The following is a 21,976-nucleotide window of genomic DNA, read 5'->3' as shown; positions in this document are numbered from 1 at the left end:
GAGCCCAGGTCTGCCCCTAACAATTCCAAAGCCTAGCTGTGTCAGGCCAGTTCCCAGATGTCAGGAGGTGCTTTCCTCTTTCTCACCTCCTAAGTCATTACAAATAAAAGAATAATTATGGATCAGTCAACAGAGTTTGGTGGAATCCAAACTGAACATTTGTGCCTAGTAAATGTTGATTAATGGCCTGACCTGTGGTGGCTCAGTGGATAGTGTCAACTTGAAATGCTGAGGTCGCTGCTTTGAAACCCTGGGATTACCCAGTCATGGCACATACAGCAAACAATTAATGAACAACTAAAGTGAAGCAACTATGAGTTGATACTTCACATCCCACCCCCTCTCTGTAAAATCAAAAACAAAATGTTGATTAATTCATTTATGTTAGAGAATTCTCTATTATCTAGTGATATACTCAAATGGTATGTTTTTTTAAAAAACATAAAAATATGAAAGGTTCTTGGTCTTGGCTGGTTGGTTCAGTGGTAGAGCATTGGCCTGGCGTGTGGAAGTCCCAGGTTCGATTCCCAGTCAGAGCACATAGGAGAAGTGCCCATCTCCTTCTCCACCCTTCCCCCTCTCCTTCCTCTCTTTCTTTCTCTCTTCCCCTCCCGCAGCTAAGGCTCCATTGGAGCAAAGTTGGCCTGGGCTCTGATGATGGCTCCATGGCCTCTGCCTTAGGTGCTAGAATGGCTTTGGCCATAACGGAGCAATGTCCCAGATGGGCAGAGCATTGCCCCCTGGTGGGCATGGCGGGTGGATCCCGGTCAGGCGCATGTGGGAGTCTGACTGCCTCCCTGTTTCTAACTTCGGAAAAATACAAAAAGAAAAAAAAAAAAAAAGAAAGGTTCTTATCAATAGTAACACAAAGACATACTAAGAAATATTAAAAATGTCTGTAACTTGGATTGACTAAATCCAGGAGGTCAATTTGGATTGACCCCCTAAGACAGCGGTTCTCAACGTGTGGGTTGCGACCCTGGCGGGGGTCAAACGACCAAAACACAGGGGTCGCCTAAAGCCATCGGAAAATACATATTTATTATACAATATTGGAAAATACATATTTATTATACAATACATTTTTAAATAAAATATGTATTTTCCGATACATAGGCACCTTTCTAGAAGCTCTATAAGGGCAATACAACCAGGGTCATCCATTGTAAATATAGCAGTTCTTCCATGTATGTCAGAGTGGAACCACTCCTGAAGTATTGTGAGTTCTGAATTTAATTTTTAAGAGAGGGCCACTGACAAACCAGTGAGATAGCTGAAAGAAATTATTAACAGAAGACCCAATAGATACCTTTGAATATCTAAAGGGGTACACAGTGGAGAAAAGGTCCTGTCTTGTTGCATAGGAAATGAACAGGGAGTTCTAGAATAATAATAGCTAACATAAGTCAGGGCACTTTACATGCAATATCTAATTGACACAACATGATAGATACTATTCCCCACCACCACCCTGATAGATACTCTTCTCATACCCATTTGGCAGAGGAGAAAGCAGGCTTGAAGAGGATTAATCAACTCTGGGTTCTACAAGTAGTAAGGAATGGAGCCTGGAATCTATTCAGGCAATCTGACTCCTAATGTGGCATAAGCAAATTCTAATACAGAGCTATTCAACAATGGGACCACTACTTTGCTGTTAATTTGCTAGGTGAAATTTCCTCCAATCCTGTTGCTCCTTCCATCTTGGATAGTGGCCTGGGGCCAGAGTACCATATTCAGTCCCCTGCCTCTCCTAGGAGGCAACTGTACTTTACATATAAATGCAGATTGCAAATCTTGGAAGTCTCTGTATTCGGGCTCATTTAGACAATTCTCTCAATGGCCATTTTTTTTCCTGTTACCATTTACTGCTTGTCACCACCAGGTGGCACCTGGGCAGCAGAATTGTCAATGGGCAGGGACCCACCCTGTTTACTATTTCTGGTGCCTGCATTGCAACTGCTGATTGTGTGGCTCCTGGGCCTCAGCTGGAAAGAGACCTTCCTGAGTACAGTATGAGCTTTTTCTGTGCTCCATATACCATCTAAGGTAGGAGGGTCTGATAATCTAGATGGGGTGAGAAAGGGGAGGGGTTTGGGAAGGAACCTCCACGGATCACCCTGTCTCCTAGCCTAAGGGACCCCTTCCCCATATTCCAGTGCTTGGCAAATTTCAGTCTTTAGAGAGGTTTCCCTGTAAGAAGCTTCATCCACTTTTCTTCTATAGTTCTGCTTCATCAGCTGGGAGCATATCACTCTTACCTCCTCCAGACTCCTTGAGCTCCTTTTCTATCTGCTCACCTCTGAGAATATGGAGGACATAGGAGGCAGAAAATTGTTCCTTAAACAGCTCTGCAAACTGAATTAAGCAGTCTAGGTACCATAAGCCTCAAAAGTAGAGAAAGGAAAAAAAAAGAGAGAGAAAGGGAAGTGAGAAGTTTAAGATTGGGCAGGGATAGGTTTTAAGCAGCTTTGATGAAACAGAGCCTGATGAAATCTGTGCCCTGAAGAACCAAATAAAATTTATCATCTGCAGATCTAGTCTCTCCCCAGTGATCAATCTTAGTTCCCCTGCTGGATCAAACAGAATAATACAACAAGCCCCACAAATACTGCATTAATCGGTAATCATTTTATGACCAACTCCTCCCTCCAGGGCTTCTAGTTACTTTAGTTTTTAAATCCCTGGACAACATTCCACAGTAAGGACAGTTAACTAGTAACAGTGTTCATCATCAACATACCCTGCATTTACCCCCTCCTAAACCTATACAGTACAATGTAAAACTGCATTAATTCTATATCTGACTGTATCCCTTCCTTCTAACTCCAGCAAATGAGAAACAGAATCATCTCGTTACTCTTGGTTTCTTATTTTTGCGTCCTAGCAATTGTCGAGGTCAGGAAATGCTTAGAAATGTAACCATTTCTCCAGCAGCTAAGGCCTCCTCTCTTTTTTTGGAGCCAAGTTAGTTTTAATCTGCTGTCTATGATAGAATGGACTAAGAGATTTCTAAAAAGGAAGAAATCCTCAGTTCCTATTCACCCTGCTATCCCCCTCCCCCTTTCCCTGAAGGCTGGATTATCTCAATTCTGTAATTCTCTGAGTCTCCAGTTTTTTCTAGCGTCTATCCTTACACTGCACAGAGAAGGCAGAGACTAGGGACGGGATAGGTAGGGTATGTCATGGAACATTTTCATTCCGAATAGGGTAATTTCCTTTTCTTTTTAAGGACAGCCAAGAACAAATCGAAGGATTGTGCTTGGGCTAAGAAAACTAGAGAAAGCTTACAAATGAACATGTAGGAATCCCAGACCAAATCCTGTCAAGCCTAATGGAATGGAAGGAAATTCTGACCCTCCACAATCCCTCAACTTCGCAGCTCCAACTCTCTCTAAAAACCGAGTAATTGGCGGTGCGGTTCTGAGTGACGTCATACCATAGGCCGAACAATCCCACGTAGGGGTGGGCCTGGTCACGCCTCTCCTCTTTAAATGCTATACCGCGCCTTCTCTTTTTGGCCAATCCAATGCTGCTTTTTAGCCTCTTTCTTCCTTTTCCCGCCATCTCAGACCTCCCAATTTGGTACTCTGGTCCAATAAGGGAGGTCGTGCCTCTCCGCAGACCTCTCTCTTCCCAGCGGAAGAGGGACGGGTTTCGATCTTTTGACTCCGCCTTGGTCTCCGCGGCGCGGACCAACCCGAACCATCGAAAAGGAAGGGCGTGGCTTCAGGTCCCACCCCCGTTTGGGGATTTACGGTTTGCTAGGGGGAGCTGGTTTTGGGAAACCGCGGGCGGGTCCTCTCAGAGGTGGCACCATGGAGCGCTCTACTGGAAACGGCTCTAGCCCCAGCGCCGAGGGCCAGTCCTCTCCGCCCTCAGACCCCCCTGACCAGCCCCCCACTGCGTACACAAAGCCGGACCTGAGTTCTGGGAACCAACCTGACGGCCCAGGCGCGTCGGGTGAGGCCCTGGCGGTGCTGACTTCATTCGGGCGGCGATTGCTGGTGCTGGTGCCGGTGTACCTGGCCGGGGCAATGGGACTCAGCGTGGGTTTCGTGATTTTTGGCCTCGCCCTCTACCTGGGCTGGCGCCGGGTCCGCGACAAGAAAGAACGGAGCCTTCGAGTAGCGCGGCAGCTGCTGGATGACGAGGAGCAACTCACGGCGAAAACGCTTTACATGAGCCATCGAGAACTACCTGCTTGGGTGAGCGACCTGCCCTCAGTCCTCAGTGCAGGATAGCCCCCTGCTAGTCCCTCATTTCTAGGGCTCTCCAGCCTTTTCTCTACAGTCAACTCCCTACGTTGGGACAATGGGCCCCGCCCAGATTTTCCCCTCTTACTCCGCTAGCAGCCTATCTCTTGGGACCGACTATCCAATACCCCCACTTCCCGCCCCCAGCCTTTCCACACGCCCAGATCCCGATCCTTCCACAGAATCAGGACTTCTTCCTCTACGCTTGGGCAAAAGGAGTCCTCACTCAGCATTGGTTCTCCCTCCTAGCAAAGCCCCTACTTTCTTCTGGTGCACGCACACCTTTGCTACTCCCGGGCATCCCCGTTCCCGCAGCCGCTCAGAGGGCTCCGTCCTCTCTTCCGTGCTCAAGCTTCCCCCCAACCCCCCACCAAGGCTGTAAAGGTTCTTCTCTTTTCCCGCTCTTACCCCAGGGGCCCTCTGTATGGGTATCCCTGAGAGCACTGCCCAGCCCATCCCCTTGTACCCGGCAGGACATTCTGGCCGTCGCCACAGTCCAGCATCAAGCAGTCTGACTGACTGCAACACAGCGCAGGCGGCTGCTGGACTAAGGGCGGGGGCAGTGTGACTGCTGCAGCACCAGCAACCCACACTCCACTGCCCCCCCGCCAGCACTACCCTTTTCCGGACTGTGGGTTGAGCTTAGTTGGGGCCCAGATCCTTATCTCTCTGCTCCTCTTCCCTTAATGGGGCGACTAGTGCCTTTTCTCAGACCTTGCAGAGAAGGAGCCGTTATCCTGTCCCCCATTACCTTGTCCCTCCCTACCTGCTCAGCCCAGCAGAGGTGCCAGTCTAGAAGGACAATGGCAGGAACCAAAGCTGACACTAGACAGACACAGCCATGCTTCCCAGTCCTGGGAAGGTGTCACACAGATAAAAAGAAGTAAAGAGGCCCTGGCCGGTTGGCTCAGCGGTAGAGCGTCGGCCTGGCGTGCGGGGGACCCAGGTTCGATTCCCGGCCAGGGCACATAGGAGAAGCGCCCATTTGCTTCTCCACCCCCCCTCCTTCCTCTCTGTCTCTCTCTTCCCCTCCCGCAGCCAAGGCTCCATTGGAGCAAAGATGGCCCGGGCCTCTGCCCCAGGCGTTAGAGTGGCTCTGGTCTCGGCAGGGTGACACCCCGGAGGGGCAGAGCATCACCCCTGGTGGGCGTGCCAGGTGGATCCCGGTCGGGGCATGCGGGAGTCTGTCTGTCTCTCCCCGTTTCCAGCTTCAGAAAAATACAAAAAAAAAAAAAAGTAAAGAAAAAAAAGTGGCCAGGGCATAAATAGCTCTTATGGTCTCCCTGACTCAAGGAGCTGCTTCCCTTTTCACCCTCCTGATATAGAAGCCCAAGTCATAGGGGAGGAGGGAAGGGTGCACAAAGGAACCAGGCCTCCAATCCCAGAATTTCCTCTTCAAACTGATTTGGCAAGACCTCCCCCTCCAGAAAGAATGTGTCCTCACTCCTTCATCCCCCAGCAGAAGTCATTTCACATCCCTGAGCTATCCACAAAGCAACTTTGTGTGGCTTCCACCCTGTCAGCATCTCTTATCAAAGAGACCTCAGTTTTGGTGGTGGCACAGTGGGTAGAGTGTCAGCCAAACCCCAAGGATTGCCGGCTTGAGTATGGGTTCATCAAGCTTGAGCACAGGGTCACTGGCTGGAGCGTGGGATCATAGATGTGACCCCATGGTCACTGGTTTAAGCCCAAGGTTACTGGTTTTAGCCCAAAGCTGCTGGCTTGAGCAAGGGGTCACTGACTCAGCTGGAGCCCCCACCCACCCATCAAAGCATGAATGAGAAGCAATCAGTGAACAACTAAAGTGACCCAACCATGAGTTGATGCTTCTCATCTCTCTTCCTTCCTTTCTCTGCCTCTCTCTCTCTCTCTCTCTCTCTCTTCCTAAAGAAAAAGAGAGAGATTTCAGTACCCCTAAACCGTGTGGAGGAATGAAACCTCAGGACATCCCAGCCCTTCCCCCAACCTCTGGTTGTGAGGAGACCCTGTCACACTTATGTTTCCTTTCCTCTGTGGGCATCCTAATCCTCCATCCACTTCAGCCTCTTAGTAGGAAACCGCAGGTGGAGGGTGTGCTCATTACTGTCTCTGCCTTCTCTACCTCCAGGTCAGCTTCCCAGATGTGGAAAAGGCTGAGTGGCTAAATAAGGTGAAGGTTGATTGTCTTGATTTTTACTTTGCATGAGGGGGGAATGGGGTTCCTTCCTCTTGCAAGACCCTGCCACACTTCAGTTCTAGACCCAGCCTACTCCCCAGTCTCTCTGTGGGGAGGGTTCTGAAGGAACTTGATTTTAGAGGGAATACTGGGCTCTTCTGTGACTGGCTCCCTTTCCTCCCAGATTGTAGCCCAGATCTGGCCCTTCTTGGGCCAGTATATGGAGAAGCTTTTGGCTGAAACTGTGGCCCCAGCTGTTCGAGGATCTAACCCCCATTTGCAAACATTTACATTTACACGAGTGGAACTGGGTGAAAAGGTAATGTGTGTAAGAGGGAAAGTAATAGAAGGAAGGAGATTGAACAGGAAAGGTGGGTGGCCTGGGGTGGGGGGAGGGCTTGAGATACTCCTCCCTTTCCCTTACTTCTCTCTCAAGAATTCATCTCTCTCTAGCCATTGCGTATCCTAGGAGTCAACGTTCATCCTGGTCAGAACAAAGAGCAGATCCTGCTGGACTTGAACATCAGGTAACAGCACTCATCACTCTTCCCATTTGTCCTTCAGCAGGAGCCTGGCCATTCACACTTTGTCCCCTACTCCTGCTTCAGCCTAGTACTAACCTTTTTGTTCTCTTTCTCACCAACCCCTAGCTATGTTGGTGATATACAGATTGATGTGGAAGTGAAGAAATATTTCTGCAAAGCAGGAGTCAAGGGCATGCAGGTGGGGCAAAGGTCAAGGGGCTCGCAAAGTAGGGAGACTTCAGCTTAAGTTTCTTCAGACATGGGGAAGTGGGAGATTGGAAAAACCAAAGCTGGAGAGGTCTGGGGAAGAAAAGAGAGCCTTTTCTGAGGAAGATTTGATCTTCTCTGCTTGTCCCAGCTTCATGGTGTGTTGCGGGTGATTCTGGAGCCGCTCATTGGAGACCTTCCTATTGTGGGGGCTGTGTCAATGTTCTTTATCCGACGCCCGGTAAGGGGAAGTGTTGAGGAGGGATGGGGAAGCAGGGGAAACAGAGGGTTGGTGAGGTGAGGGTGGACAGCTATGGGGAATGGAGGAGGGAGTTGACAAGAAGGCTGAATTTTTTTTTTTTTTTAATTTTTTTTTTTTTCAGGGACAGAGAGAGTCAGAGGAGGGATAGACAGGGACAGTCAGACAGGAATGGAGAGAGATGAGAAGCATCAATCATTAGTTTTTCCATTGGGAGACCTTAGTTGTTCATTGATTGCTTTCTCATATGTGCCATGACCGCGGGCCTTCAGCAGACCGAGTAACCCCCTGCTCAAGCCAGGACCTTGGGTCCAAGTTGGTGAGCTTTTTGCTCAAACCAGATGAGCCCGTGCTCAAGCTGGTGACCTCGGGGTCTCGAACCTGGGTCCTCTGCATCCCACTCCGACGCTCTTTCCACTGCACCACCACCTGGTCAGGCAAGAAGGCTGAATTCTGGCAACTGTTGGATAAATATGACCACACTACCATATGCTGTGTTCTGATCCCCCTGCTGTTCCCTTCCAGACCCTCGATATCAACTGGACAGGAATGACTAACTTGCTGGATATCCCAGGACTCAGGTATCGGGGCTTACTGAGCACTGCTAAGTGTTCCAGCCTGGCTTGGGAGCGTATAGGGTATGGAGCAGTAAAAGCTGCAGTGGTGCCTGCCCTCCAGGAGCCTTGAACCTAGCTGGGGAGATAAGACAAATGTTCCTGAAAAGTGCCATGCTGGGATTTTTCTTCTGTGGGAGAACAGGCATTTTGGTAAAGAATGAGGAGGGGTACAGGCTGCTCAACAGTTGCAAAAAGAGAAAGAAGAGGTGAGATGGCAGTGAAGAAGGGACAGAGAAGTGAGTGGGAAGTCAGAGTAAAAAAGTAGCACAAAAGGAGTTTCAAGAAAGGACTTCCTAGGCCCTGGCCGGTTGGCTCAGTGGTAGAGCGTCGGCCTAGCGTGTGGAGGACCCGGGTTCGATTTCCGGCCAGGGCACATAGGAGAAGCGCCCATTTGCTTCTCCACCCCTCCGCCGCGCTTCCCTCTCTGTCTCTCTCTTCCCCTCCCGCAGCCAAGGCTCCATTGGAGCAAAGATGGCCTGGGCACTGGGGATGGCTCTGTGGCCTCTGCCTCAGGCGCTAGAGTGGCTCTGGTCGCAATATGGCGATGCCCAGGATGGGCAGAGCATCGCCCCCTGGTGGGCAGAGCTTCACCCCTGGTGGGCGTGCCGGGTGGATCCCGGTCGGGCGCATGCGGGAGTCTGTCTGACTGTCTCTCCCTGTTTCCAGCTTCAGAAAAATGATAAAAAATAAGAAGAAGAAGAAGAAGAAAGGACTTCCTTCCAGCTATAGGCCTCTGGGCTGTGGGGAACATACATAGTTGGGGTCAGGGGTCTTGTAAGTTGGAGCCACCTTCCCCTTCTTATTTACTCCTCCTTTCAGCTCACTCTCGGACACCATGATCATGGACTCCATTGCTGCTTTCCTTGTGTTACCCAACCGATTACTGGTCCCCCTTGTGCCTGACCTCCATGATGTGGCCCAGCTGCGCTCCCCACTCCCCAGGGTATGGCCTCTCCCCATTAAGCAGTCTTTTACTTGGGAACCCTGGCTAGGCCCTCAGTTTCTCACTATCTGATTTCTACCCTCAGGGCATTATTCGGATTCACCTGCTGGCTGCTCGAGGGCTAAGTTCAAAGGACAACTATGTGAAAGGCCTGATTGAGGGCAAGTCAGACCCCTATGCACTTGTGCGAGTGGGCACCCAGACATTCTGCAGTCGTGTCATTGATGAGGAACTCAACCCCCAGTGGGGAGAGACCTATGAGGTGAGGGCGCTAAGGAGTGGACTGTGTGAAATGGGTGGGCCTTGGGAGGTTGTGGGGGAAGATGTTGATTGGGTGACCCTTACATCTATAGCCCATGAGAGCCTATCCCTCTATGCTCTTCAGGTGATAGTACATGAGGTCCCAGGTCAGGAGATTGAGGTGGAAGTGTTTGACAAGGACCCAGACAAAGATGACTTTCTGGGAAGGTAAGAATCTGCCTATGTTAGGATTCTAAAGCCCCAGTCCTAGCAAGTTCACAAAAGCAATTACAGCCCTCTTCCAGGCCTAGGAATTGTATATCATTTTCCTTTCCAACCCACCCATCCCTGTCCCCATCCCACACAGATGCACGCATGTGTGTACATGTACACACACCTAGTCCTCTCCGGAGTGTAAGGGGAAGTAAGTCTGAGGTCTGCCAGTTATTTCTAGGTGGGTGAGTGGAGGGCCAATGACATGCTACTAATTAAAATACTCCCCTTTTTCCCCTCACTGCCCTCCTCCAGAATGAAGCTGGATGTCGGGAAGGTATTACAGGCTGGAGTACTAGATAATGTAAGTTAAGACAAGAAGGAGGTGGGAGTTGGTCTCATCTATTCAGCAAACAGTAGTTGCTTCATTGATAGGGAGGAGGCCAGGTGGCTGTCTGATCACTACTATACCTCACCTCTATTTCTTCCTTCAGTGGTTCCCTCTACAAGGTGGGCAAGGCCAAGTTCACTTAAGGCTAGAATGGTTGTCACTTTTGCCAGATGCAGAAAAACTGGAGCAGGTAACTAACGTGGGGAGTAGGAAGCTGGCAGGGGAGAAATAGGTACTTGGAAGTATAGGGGTCCATAGGCTCTAAGGCCTGGCTGTTGCCACCCCTGCAGGTTCTACAGTGGAATCGAGGCGTCTCCTCCAGACCAGAGCCCCCATCAGCTGCCATCTTAGTTGTTTATCTGGATCGGGCCCAGGATCTTCCTGTGAGTATGGCTTCTGAGGGCAGGTGAACAGGGAGCCTTAGGTCCAGCGTTCCTATGCCCTCTTTGCTCCTGCCTGCTCTGCTCCAGAAGCAGCAACATGTAACACAAGGATTCCAAGGAGGAATGTCAGGGAAAAGATTCTGATGAGAGTCCACCTTTCTTCACTGAAACAAAAACAAAAACACCCATAATCATGACATTTGCATTCTAACCCCCACAGCTGAAGAAGGGGAACAAGGAACCCAATCCCATGGTACAACTCTCAGTTCAGGATGTGACCCAGGAGAGCAAAGTGAGTGCCAGGGTATCATTGTGGGAGGTGTCATTTCTGTGTGGGGCTGGGGGGAGACGGCCATTCTTGGGATGAACTTTCCCCTTTGGAAAGCCTATAATGGCAAGGGCTTTCTAGAGAAACAGGAGCAGTATTGTGGCATGTACCCTGTTGTAAAAGAATTGTGACATTGGTTAATAAAATTTGTGGCATGTACCCTTAATCCCGCACATTGGCAGGCTGTCTATAGCAACAACTGCCCGGTATGGGAAGAGGCTTTCCGGTTCTTTCTGCAAGACCCTCAAAGCCAGGAGCTTGATGTGCAGGTGAGATAATCATTTGTTCAGCCCTGCTACATACCCTTTTCTGCCTTCTCAAATCTGTACCATGTCTTATATGTTGTCCTTTAATCTCTATCTTTTTTTTAGCAAGGGGGGGGGGCAGGGACAGACAGACAGGAAGGGAGAGAGATGAGAAACATCAATTCTTCATTGAGGCACCTTAGTTATTCATTGATTTCTTTCTCTTATGTGTCTTGACAGGGGTGGTGGTGGAGGGGGGGCTCTAGAAGAGCTAGTGACCCCTTGCTCAAGCCAGTGACCTTGGGCTCCAAGCCAAGTGACCTTGGGATCAAGCCAGCAACCATGGTGTCATGGCTGTGATCCCATGCTCAAGGCAGCAACCTGTGTTCAAGCTGGTGAGCCTGTGCTCAAGCTGGTGACCTCGGGGTTTCGAATCTGAGTCCTCTGCATCCTAGTCTGACGCTCTATCTGCTGCACCACTGCCTGGTCAGGCTATTGGTTGATTCTTACATGTGCCCTGCCCGGGGATAGAGCCTTCAGCCTTGGTGTTTCAGGATGACGCTCTAACCAATTAAACTATCCAGCCAGGGCCAGATAAGTGAGATTTAAATAGGCAGGGAGGAGAATGAGAACTTTCCATGTAATGGGAACAGAATAATAAGCACAGGCAGAGGGACCATGGAGTGGGCAAAAGGGCTATAAAAAGATGGCCTGGAGTAGAGCAAAAGGTCCTTGATTGGCTGGAGCCATATTGGAATTTCCCCAGGATGTCTCCCTTTTTCCTAATCTCTTCACTATATCTCCTCCTTCTGTGCTTATAGGTGAAGGATGACTCCAGGTCACTGACTTTAGGGGCACTTACCCTGCCTCTGGCTCGCCTGCTGACTGCCTCTGATCTCACCCTGGACCAGTGGTTCCAGCTCAGCAGCTCTGGCCCAAACTCCAGGCTCTACATGAAACTGGTTGTGAGGGTATGGAGATGGAGGAAGTGCTGAGGGTGTAGAAGGATCGTCTAGATTCCTTGGTATTGAGAGTAAGGAAGGGGGAATCCTCCAAACGAGCTAGTGTGTGTGGAAGCACCTGGCATGCACACAAAAAATGTTTATAGGTCTAACTGGGGGAAGACGTGCTGTATGAACAGGATAAGTGTGGAGGGAACCCCGTAGAGAAGAGCCCAGACAGGACGGGGACTTGGTTTCCCCATCAGAGCCCCTGCTCTTTCCCCCAGTCCTCACATACCTGCCTGCTAGTGGCTAGCAGCACTTCTTTGATTTGACAATCACTACCCTCCCAGATCTTGTACTTGGATTCATCAGAAGTGCACTTCCCTGCTGTACCTGGTACTGCTGGTGCTTGGGACCTGGACAATGAGAGTGCCCAGTGTGGCAGCAGTGTGGATGCCCCACCTCGACCCTGTCACACTACTCCTGACAGCCGCTTTGGAACTGAGGTGAGTCTCTGTCTAGAAAGGACTAGGATCTGTGTGCCTACCCTAAGAATGCAGAGGCTGTTTCAGGGCTGGTTTTGGCAGGTTTCTCTCTCTCTGACTGCATCTGGTGCCCATATCTGTCCCTTGTACAGAATGTTCTTCGGATCCATGTATTAGAGGCCCAGGACCTGATTGCCAAAGACCGTTTCTTGGGGGGACTGGTGAAGGGCAAGTCAGACCCCTACGTCAAACTAAAGTTGGCAGGACAAAACTTCCGAAGCCGTGTTATTCGGGAAGATCTCAATCCCCGCTGGAACGAGATTTTTGAGGTCAGAATTGAGTGTCTGTTGCTCCTCCCAGTCCTGCCCCATTCTTCCCCTTATCTCTGAGTGGTCCAGAAAAGCTCCAGGGTTCAGTTGAATGGATGGAGGGGGTTCCAGTCATTTGGAGAAGAAAATGAAACAATCCCTTTTGTCTGCACTGTTTTCTCCCACTAGATGATTGTTACATCAGTTCCGGGCCAAGAGCTAGATGTTGAGGTTTTTGACAAGGACCTGGACAAGGATGACTTTCTGGGCAGGTGAGAACATGGGAGTCCTACAGGGGAAGCAGGCTGAGCCTCTGTAGGCCTTGGAAGTCGGGCCTGAGAGAGGCAGACTTGGTTGTGACCGTTGACCTCTTGTCTTAATCTTTTTCCTCTGCAGGTGTAAAGTGAGCGTCAGCACAGTACTCAACAGCGGCTTCCTTGATGAGGTGAGCCTGCCGTCAATAGTTCCTGCTGATCTTGACCCGACTCTCATTCTCATAATCCCTCTGTCGCCATACCCCAAAATTTTAACCCTGCTTACTACCACAGTGGCTGACTCTGGAGGACGTCCCATCTGGCCGCCTGCACTTGCGTCTGGAACATCTGACCCCGCGTTCCACTGCTGCTGAGTTAGAGGAGGTAAGGAGGGCTATAGGAGGAAGGAAGGGACCCCAGATTCTTCAAGATGAACACTTCTATCTGATTTTATTTTATTTTTTTATTCAGTGAGAGGAGGGGAGGCAGGGACAGACTTGCACATACGCCCTGACCAGGATTGACCCAGCAAGCCCTTAGAGGGTAATGCTCTGCCCATCTGAAGTGTTGCTCAGCAACCAAGCTCTTCTTTTTTTTTTTTTTTTTTTTTTTTTTTTTTTTTTCTAAAGTTGGAAACGGGGAGGCAGTCAGACAGACTCCTGCGTGCACCCAACCGGGATCCACCGGGCACACCCACCAGGGGGCGATGCTCTGCCCATCTGGGGCATCGCTCTGTTGCCACCAGAGGCATTCTAGTGCCTAAGGCAGAGGCCATGGACCCATCCTCAGTGCCCGGGCCAACTTTGCTCCAATGGAGCCTTGGCTGCGGGAGGGGAAGAGAGAGACAGAGAGGAAGGAGAGGGGGAGGGGTGGAGAAGCAGATGGGCGCTTCTCCTGTGTGCCCTGGCCAGGAATTGAACCCTGGACTCCTGCACGCCAGGCCGACGTTCTACCACTGAGCAAACCAGCCAGGGCCCAAGCTCTTCTTAGTGTCTGAGGCGGAGGCCATGGAGCCATCCTCAGTGTGCAGCCAATTCGCTTCAATCGAGCCTTGGCTTCAGGAGAAGAGAGAGAGAAGTGAGAGGAGGAGGAGTGGAGAAGCAGATGGGTGCTTCTCCTGTGTGCCCCGACCAGGAATCAAACCTGGGACTTCCAGCACTGGGTCGCACTCTACCACTGAGCCAAGCAGCCAGGGCCCTGTTTGATTTTAAGGTATACGCCAGGCCCCAGGATTCTAAGGCATGCACCACGCCCTGACCACCTGTATGTCTTCCCCCAGGTGCTGCAGGTGAACAGTCTGATCCAGATTCAGAAGAGTGCAGAGCTGGCAGCAGCCCTCCTGTCCGTCTACGTGGAGCGGGCTGAGGACCTGCCGGTGAGATCTGCTCCCCATGCCCCATAGTTCCCTGGCCCTCCTTCCATCTCCCTCAGGTTTGGATGCTCCTGGTATATTTGGAATAATAGTAAATTCCAGATTCTTCTCTTTCCCAGGGTGGTGCTGGGGTAGGAAGAACTGTCTGTCCGAGGAGGTGGTGGCTGTTAAGTGACACGGGGACACAACTGCTGGCTATGGATATAATTTGTGAGGGGTGGGGGTACCTGCCTAACTTGGTCCCAATTAAGATAGCTTTTAATATTTAGGCCCTGGCTGGTTGGCTCAGTGGTAGAGCATTGGCCTTGCGTGCAGAAGTCTCGGGTTCGATTCCCGGCCAGGGCACACAGGAGAAGCGCCCATCTGCTTCTCCACCCCTCCCCCTCTCCTTCCTCTCTGTCTCTCTCTTCTCCTCCCGCAGCCGCAGCCGAGGCTCCATTGGAGCAAAAGATGGCCCGGGCGCTGGGGATGGCTCCTTGGCCTCTGCCCCAGGCGCTGGAGTGGCTCTGGTCGCAACAGAGCGACGCCCCGGAGGGGCAGAGCATCGTCCCTTGGTGGGCAGAGCGTCGCCCCCTGGTGGGCGTGCCGGGTGGATCCCGGTCGGGCGCATGCAGGAGTCTGTCTGACTTTCTCTCCCCGTTTCTAGCTTCAGAAAAATACAACAACAAAAAAAAGATAGCTTTTAATATTTATATTAATACTAAGTTTTTAATATTTAACACAATATTCTCTTTCTAGCTCCGAAAAGGTACCAGGCCTCCCAGCCCTTATGCTACTATCACTGTGGGCGATGCTTCTCATAAAACTAAGGTATTGTGAAGTGCTGCAGGGATGAGAAAGGGAGGGGTAAGAGAGACTATGAATCACTGCTCATCACCCCTCATCTCCACCAGACTGTTTCCCAGACCTCAGCCCCCATCTGGGATGAGAGCTCCTCCTTTCTCATCAGGAAACCAAACACTGAGAGCCTGGAGTTGCAGGTACTATAAATTCATTCTACATTTTCCAGATTCCCATCATGGGCCAGATACTGAACCAGGGACAGGGTGTTTAGAGGTAAATCTATTTCTCATCTTCTCTTTTTTGTGTGTTACAGAGACAGAGTCAGAGGGAGGGACAGATAGGAACAGACAGACAGGAAGGGAGAGAGATGAGAAACATCAATTCTTCCTTGAGGTTTCTTAGTAGTTCATTGATTGCTTTCTCATATGTGCCTTGACTGTGGGGCTATAGCAGACCGAGTAACCCCTTACTCAAGCCAATGACCTTGGGCTCAAGCCAAGGGGTCACATCACTGATCCCACACTCAAGCTGATGAGCCCTCACTCAAGCCGGCAACCTCGGGGATTTGTACGTGGTTCCTCTGTGTCCCAGTCCGATACTCTGTCCACTGCGCCACCACCTGGTCAGGTTCTCTTTTTATTTAAAAAAACAACAACAGATTTTATTTATTGATTTAGAGGGGGAGAGAGAGAGTAAGGGCAGGGGGCAGGAGGGAGCAAGAGGCATCAACTCATAGTAGTTGCTTGTCCTGTGTGCCTTCAGTGAACAAGTCTGGGGTTTCGAACCAGTGACTACAGCACTGTAGGTGGATGCTTTATTCACTGTGCCACCACAGGGCAGGCTCTAATTCTCATCTTTATGGAACTCCTACTCTTTCTTTTTTATTTTTTTAATTGAATTTTTTGGGGTGACATGCTCACACTCTCTTGGAAGAAAATAAGCAGAGACTGCTTCCAGATTGGTGACTGCTGAGGTAAAAGACACTGAATGGGCACTAACTCCGACTGGGGAAAGGCAGAGGCAGAAGAAAGGCCTCCTGCCCCAGCAGGGTACTTGGTTGGAGCATCATCCAGTGTGCCCAGATTACAGGTTCAGTCCCCAGTCGGGGCACATAAAAGAAGTAACCAATGAATGCACAACTAAGTGGAATAACCAACTGATGTTTTTCTCTCTCTAATCAATAAATAAACTTAAAAATTAAAAAGAAAGAAAGGCATCCTTAGATGACCTGAGTTTAATTGTAAATAGACTCTGACCAGAAAAAGAAGAGCAAAAGAACTCTTTAGGCTGAGAAAAGAATGGAGAAGAAAGAAGGCAAGTTACAGGTTAGAGAGACATGCAGGAGCATGATCACAGGAGCTATTGAATACTATGCTAATAAGAAGTTGGGTTTTAGCCTGACCAGGCGGTGGCGCAATGGATAGAATGTCGGACTGGGATGCAGGGGACCCAGGTTCGAGACCCCGAGGTCGTCAGCTTGAGTGCAGGCTCATCTGGTTTGAGCAAAGCTCACCATATTGGACCCAAGGTCGCTGGCTTGAACGAGGAGTCACTCAGTCTGCTGTAGCCCCCCAGTCAAGGCACATATGAGAAAGCAATCAATGAACAACTAAGGTGTTGCAACAAAGAACTGATGCTTCTCATCTCTCTCCCTTTTTGTCTGTCCCTATCTATCCCTCTCTCTCTGTCTCTTGTCACAAAAGGAAATAAGAAAAAAAAAGTTGAATTTTATCCTAAAGGCATTGGGGAACATTTGAAGGAATGAGAGGTGACATATCCAGACTTGTACTTTAGGAAGGTCATGCTGAGAGCAGGATAAAGAATGGACAAGCCCTGGCCAGATGGCTCAATTTTGTTTTGAACATTGTCTCAAGGCACAGAGGTTGCCGATTTGATCCCCAGTCGGCACGTATAGGAACAGCTGTATGTTCCTGTCTCTCCCTTCCTCGCTGAAATCTATTTTTAAAAAAAAGGAAAGGACAACATTGGAGGTAAGTAAATTAGTAGAGTAACTGAAGCAAGAAATGAAAAGGCCAGATGGTATCTGAGGGTTATTTTGACAGAGAGAGGAAGGAGGGACAAGGAACAGTGTCGATGTTTGCTCCTGATTCTTTAGCATGGGTGGCTGGACAGATAAAGATGCCGTTGACAACAACAGGAAATGCACAAAGCAGGAGTTTTTTCATCAGAGATCTCTGAGGGATATCCAAGGGCAAACAGCCATCGAGAAGGTATATCGAGGGCCTATTACAGTGTTCCTCTCTCTGTCTCCCTCTTCTTTGAGCATCATGAGCAAGCAACAAGAGCAACTGTCATCATGAGTGTGACTGAGATCTCTTAGGGTGTGTGTAGAGTGGAAAGAAGATCAAGGAAGATTAAGGATGGACATGCTGGGCACTGTAACAACAAAAGGGCAGATGGAAAAAGAGCCTCTTTCAAGGGGCCTGAAGTATAGCCAGGGCAATGGGACACTCACTAGGAAAGAGTGGGTTACAGATACCAAAAGAGTTTCAAAAGACAAGAACTGGCCAGATATTGCTGAGAAGTAAAATTAGATGACTGAAAATTATTCATTGACTTTGAAAACTATGAGGTCATTAATTACTACAACAACGTCAATGGCATAAATGTTATCAGTGGGTTGAAGAGTGAACAAAAGTGAAGAGGTAAAAAAAAAAAAAAAGTGAAGAGGTATGGGAGGTAGGGACAGGACAGTGGAAAGTAATGCAGGAGTGCTGATTTCCTCTTTCTATGGAGGGTCAAGAAAACCTTCCAGCCCTATAGCTCAGTTGGTTAGTGTCATTCTGATACGCAAAGGTTGCAGGTTCAATCTCGAGTCAGGGCACATACAGGAACAGATCGATGTTTCTGTCTCAATACCTTCTTCTCTCTTTAGAATCAGTAAGTAAAAATTAAAAAGAAGAAAGAAATATCTTCTAGGCCCTGGCTGGTTAGCTCAGTCAGAGAGCCATCCTGAAATGACAAGGTTGTGAGTTTGATCCCCGGTCAGGGCACACAGGAAGCAACCAATGAATGCAAAACTAAGTGGAAGCCTGACCTGTGGTGGCGCAGTGGATAAAGCATCGACCTGGAATGCTGAGGTCGCCGGTTCGAAACCCTGGGCTTGCCTAGTCAAGGCACATATGGGAGTTGATGCTTCCAGCTCCTCCCCCCTTCTCTCTCTCTCTCCCTCTCTCTCTCCTCTCTAAAAAAAAAAAAAAAAAAACTAAGTGGAACAACAACTAAATGCTTCTCTCTCTCTTCCCCTTTCCCTTCCCTCTCTGTCTCTAAAATCAGTGTATTTTATTTTATTTTATTTTACTTTAGTCAATATATATATATATATATATTTTTTTTTTTTTTCTGTATTTTTCTGAAGCCGGAAACGGGGAGAGACAGTCAGACAGACTCCCGCATGCACCCGAATGGGATCCACCCGGCACGCCCACCAGGGGACGATGGCGCCCACCAGGGGACGACGCTCTGCCCACCAAGGGGCGATGCTCTGCCCCTCCGGGGCGTCGCTCTGTTGCAACCAGAGCCACTCTAGCGCCTGGGGCAGAGGCTGAGGAGCCATCCCCAGCGCCTGGGCCATCTTTGCTCCAGTGGAGCCTCGGCTGCCGGAGGGGAAGAGAGAGACAGAGAGGAAGGAGAGGGGGAGGGGTGGAGAAGCAGATGGGCGCTTCTCCTGTGTGCCCTGGCCGGGAATCGAACCCGGGACTTCTGCACGCCAGGCTGATGCTCTACCACTGAGTCAACCGGCCAGGTCTTAGTCAATATATATATATATTTTTTTTTTATTTTATTTATTGACTTTTTAGAGAGAGAGGAGTGAGAGAGACAGAGAGAGAGAGAAGGGGGAGGAGCAGGAAGCATCAACTCCCATATGTGCCTTGACCAGGCAAGCCCAAGGTTTCAAACCGGTGACCTCAGTGTTCCAGGTTGATGCTTTATCCTACTGCACCACTACAGGTCAGGCCTTAGTCAATATATTTTAAAGAGTAAACAAAACATTTCTCATTAAAAAAAATACCTTCTAAATTGATAAAATTAAAAAAAATAAAACAGCATTTTAAATAATGTAATTATGGCCTGACCAGGCGGTGGCACAGTGGATAGAGCATCAGACTGGGATGCAGAAGACCCAGCTTCGAGACCCCGAGGTTGCCAGTTTGAGCGCGGGCTCATCTGGTTTGAGCAAAGCTCACCAGCTTGGACCCAAGGTCGCTGGCTTGAGCAAAAGGTCACTCAGTCTGCTGAAGGCCCGCGGTCAAGGCACATATGAGAAAGCAATCAATGAACAACTAAGGTGTTGCAACAAAAAACTGATGATTGATGCTTTTTATCTCTCTTCGTTCCTATCTGTCTGTCCCTATCTGTCCCTCTCTCTGATTCTGTCTCTGAAAAAAAATAAAAGAAACATTTAAATAATGTAATTATGAATAACACTAGAAGAGGGAGAGATGTAAATGAGCTCAATTATTCATCTTGCATAGCAGGGAATCAGTGAATCCCAGGTTGGCAAATCATGAAATAGAGATATAGGGATATTCATTAGAATTGTGATAGAACAAAGGAAAGATTTTAAAGTTTATTAACATTTGGCCCTACCTATGGTGGTACTTTGGATAGAGTATTGACCTAGAACGCTGAGGTCACTGGTATAAAACCCTGGGCTTCGCCGAGTCAAGGCACAAATGGCAAACAGTCAAAGCAGTAAGCAACAAAAACGACCAACTATGAGTTACTTCTCACTCCTTGTCCCTCTCTCTCCTCTCTCTGTAAAACCAATAAATCTTTAAAAATAAATAAGCAAATAAATAAAATAAAGGTTGTTAACATTTGGAATATGGAAATGAGTAAGACGGGCAGGAAACACTTTAAATTTAATTCCATTTTTACTGTTCTCTTTTCGCCCCTATGCAGGTATTACTGGTATAATATGAAAGCTTAGGAAGTAAAGAGAGTATAATTTACTCTGGTTAAGAAAGGAAGGGAGCCTGACCTGTGGTGGTGCAGTGGATAAAGCATCGACCTGGAAATGCTGAGGTCGCCGGTTCGAAACCCTAGGCTTGCCTGGTCAAGGCACATATGGGAGTTGATGCTTCCAGCTCCTCCTCACCTTCTCTCTCTGTCTCTCTCTCTCCCTTTCTCTCTCCTCTCTAAAATGAATAAAAAAATAAATAAAATAAAAAAATTTAAAAAAAAAAAAAAAAAAAGGGAAAAAAAAAAAAGAAAGGAAGGGAAGTGGTGTTACCAGGGCTTCCCTGACCTGCACAAAGGGGATTCTCTCCCCAAAATCACTCGAGAGACCAAGTATTTGGACCTGGAACACTAGGATTAAATCCTTTATCTTTTTATCACAGTGCTTTTGATCCACAGGTTCGGGGTGAGGGCACTGGTGCATTGGGCTCACTGTCCCTGCCCCTCTCGGAGCTCCTTGGGGCTGACCAGCTTTGTGTGGACCGCTGGTTTATGCTCAGCAATGGTCAGGGGCAAGTGTTACTGAGAGCACAGCTGGGGGTGAGTACCAGGATGTGGGTGGGCAGGAGGGCGGAGGGGGGAGCAGAGGACTGCATCCTCATAGCAAGGGAGTCAAGTAGAACTCTGCCCAGCTCACAGCTTTCTTGCCCTCCTAGATCCTCGTGTCCCAGCACTCAGGAGTGGAAGCTTATAGTCACAGCCAGAGCTACAGCTCCTCTGTGAGTGAAGAACTAGAGGCCTGGGGAGCACTGCCTCACATCACCTCCTCAGCCCCAGAGCTCCGGCAGCGCCTCACACATGGGGACAGGTAAAGCACTGAGAAGGAAAGGGGATGCAGTCAGGAAGACAGAGGTTCCCTACAGTTTTCCTCGGCACTACCTTCTCCCAGACCTACCTCCATCTCTCCACAGTCCCCTCGAGACTCCAGCCAGGCCTCTGGGCCAGATGAAACTGACTGTTTGGTACTACAGTGAAGAACGAAAGCTGGTCAGCATCATTCACAGTTGCCGGTGAGACCCCATCAAAGAGAACTTTGATCCTCCAAGTTGTCTCCATCCCTCCCCTTATGTGGACTTATCACCTTCACCCTCCTGTGGCAGGGCCCTTCGACAGAATGGACGGGATCCCCCTGACCCCTATGTGTCACTGTTGCTACTGCCAGACAAGAACAAAGGCACCAAGAGGAAGACCTCACAGAAGAGGAGGACCCTAAATCCTGAATTCAATGAACGGTCAGTCTGTGGGCATTCAGGTGGAAAGGTGGCAGGCCTGAAAAGAACACCGGCCCTAACACCCAGTCCCTCCCCAGGTTTGAGTGGGAACTACCCCTAGATGAGGCCCTTCGGCGAAAGCTGGATGTCTCTGTGAAGTCTAATTCCTCTTTCATGTCAAGAGAGCGGGAGCTGCTGGGGAAGGTAAGAGGGTGAGCACAGTCAGGGCACAGGTGGGAAAAGTTGCTGGCATCAAGGCTATAGTCTCTGTTAGAGAGGAAGCACCCACTTTGTAGGTGACCCAATTACTTCTGCATTGGTTTGAGGCCAGGAAGTGTGATGATGGGACACGGTCTGTGGAGATATCAAAATAAATCTTGCCTTTACCATCCCCAACACAGGTGCAGGTGGACCTCGCTGAGATAGATCTTTCTCAGGGCGCAGCTCAGTGGTGAGTATCTGCCAGGCTGGGATGAGCCTAGACGTCAAGTAGGAGAAATCTCAATCATAAGAAGGGAAAAAAAGGATGCAGTCTGAGCTGAGAACCATTAGTTTTCTGAAGTATAAAAGCCCTAAGATTGTGTTTCATTTGAAGACACAAGAATCATCTTTAAGCCTGTGGTGGCGCAGTGGATAAAAGAGTTGACCTGGAACGCTGAGGTTGCTGATTCAAAACCCTGGGCTTGCCCGGTCAAGGCACATACAGGAGGCAACTACTATGAGTTGATGCTTCCTGTTTGTTCCTGCTCTTTCTCTTTCCTCTCTAAAAAGTTAATAAAAAAAAATTTTTTTTTAATTCATCTTGATTTATTTGTTTTGGCGAGAGAGAGAGACAGACAGGAAGGGAGAGAGAGATCAGAAGCATCAACTTATAG

General features: G+C 49.1%; 1 protein-coding gene and 1 non-coding gene across 5 annotated transcripts in view; both read left to right on the top strand.

Moving 5' to 3' along the window:
* The window catches only part of ESYT1 (extended synaptotagmin 1), a 29,185-nt gene that overhangs the window by 6,075 nt on the left and 1,134 nt on the right, over positions 1-21,976 (top strand). For 2 of the 4 annotated variants that reach the window (XM_066258475.1, XM_066258476.1), the window contains exons 3-32: positions 3,233-4,208; positions 6,364-6,405; positions 6,596-6,730; positions 6,865-6,938; positions 7,062-7,134; positions 7,294-7,383; positions 7,927-7,982; positions 8,838-8,961; positions 9,047-9,223; positions 9,347-9,429; positions 9,730-9,778; positions 9,909-9,995; positions 10,096-10,188; positions 10,409-10,480; positions 10,699-10,785; positions 11,583-11,732; positions 12,056-12,211; positions 12,343-12,519; positions 12,688-12,770; positions 12,895-12,943; positions 13,047-13,136; positions 14,032-14,127; positions 14,863-14,934; positions 15,018-15,104; positions 20,290-20,430; positions 20,547-20,698; positions 20,802-20,900; positions 20,991-21,122; positions 21,200-21,305; positions 21,503-21,552. In XM_066258475.1, the coding sequence (XP_066114572.1) occupies positions 3,819-4,208; positions 6,364-6,405; positions 6,596-6,730; positions 6,865-6,938; positions 7,062-7,134; positions 7,294-7,383; positions 7,927-7,982; positions 8,838-8,961; positions 9,047-9,223; positions 9,347-9,429; positions 9,730-9,778; positions 9,909-9,995; positions 10,096-10,188; positions 10,409-10,480; positions 10,699-10,785; positions 11,583-11,732; positions 12,056-12,211; positions 12,343-12,519; positions 12,688-12,770; positions 12,895-12,943; positions 13,047-13,136; positions 14,032-14,127; positions 14,863-14,934; positions 15,018-15,104; positions 20,290-20,430; positions 20,547-20,698; positions 20,802-20,900; positions 20,991-21,122; positions 21,200-21,305; positions 21,503-21,552 (3,272 nt within the window). In that variant the 5' untranslated portion in view covers positions 3,233-3,818. Of the gene's footprint in view, positions 1-1,885; positions 2,050-3,232; positions 4,209-6,363; positions 6,406-6,595; positions 6,731-6,864; positions 6,939-7,061; positions 7,135-7,293; positions 7,384-7,926; positions 7,983-8,837; positions 8,962-9,046; positions 9,224-9,346; positions 9,430-9,729; positions 9,779-9,908; positions 9,996-10,095; positions 10,189-10,408; positions 10,481-10,698; positions 10,786-11,582; positions 11,733-12,055; positions 12,212-12,342; positions 12,520-12,687; positions 12,771-12,894; positions 12,944-13,046; positions 13,137-14,031; positions 14,128-14,862; positions 14,935-15,017; positions 15,105-20,289; positions 20,431-20,546; positions 20,699-20,801; positions 20,901-20,990; positions 21,123-21,199; positions 21,306-21,502; positions 21,553-21,976 lie in introns of all 4 variants that reach the window. The other 2 variants (XM_066258474.1, XM_066258477.1) reach the window with 2 other exon arrangements.
* Positions 14,394-14,469, top strand: TRNAA-UGC (transfer RNA alanine (anticodon UGC)). The gene has a single exon. It is a non-coding gene; the product is annotated as a tRNA-Ala (tRNA).

The sequence above is a fragment of the Saccopteryx bilineata genome, chromosome 2, assembly GCF_036850765.1.
Source record: "Saccopteryx bilineata isolate mSacBil1 chromosome 2, mSacBil1_pri_phased_curated, whole genome shotgun sequence".
Classification (NCBI taxonomy): Eukaryota; Metazoa; Chordata; class Mammalia; order Chiroptera; family Emballonuridae; genus Saccopteryx; species Saccopteryx bilineata.
The sequence above is the reverse complement of the archived record's forward strand: the minus strand, read 5'-3'. Positions and strand labels throughout refer to the sequence as shown.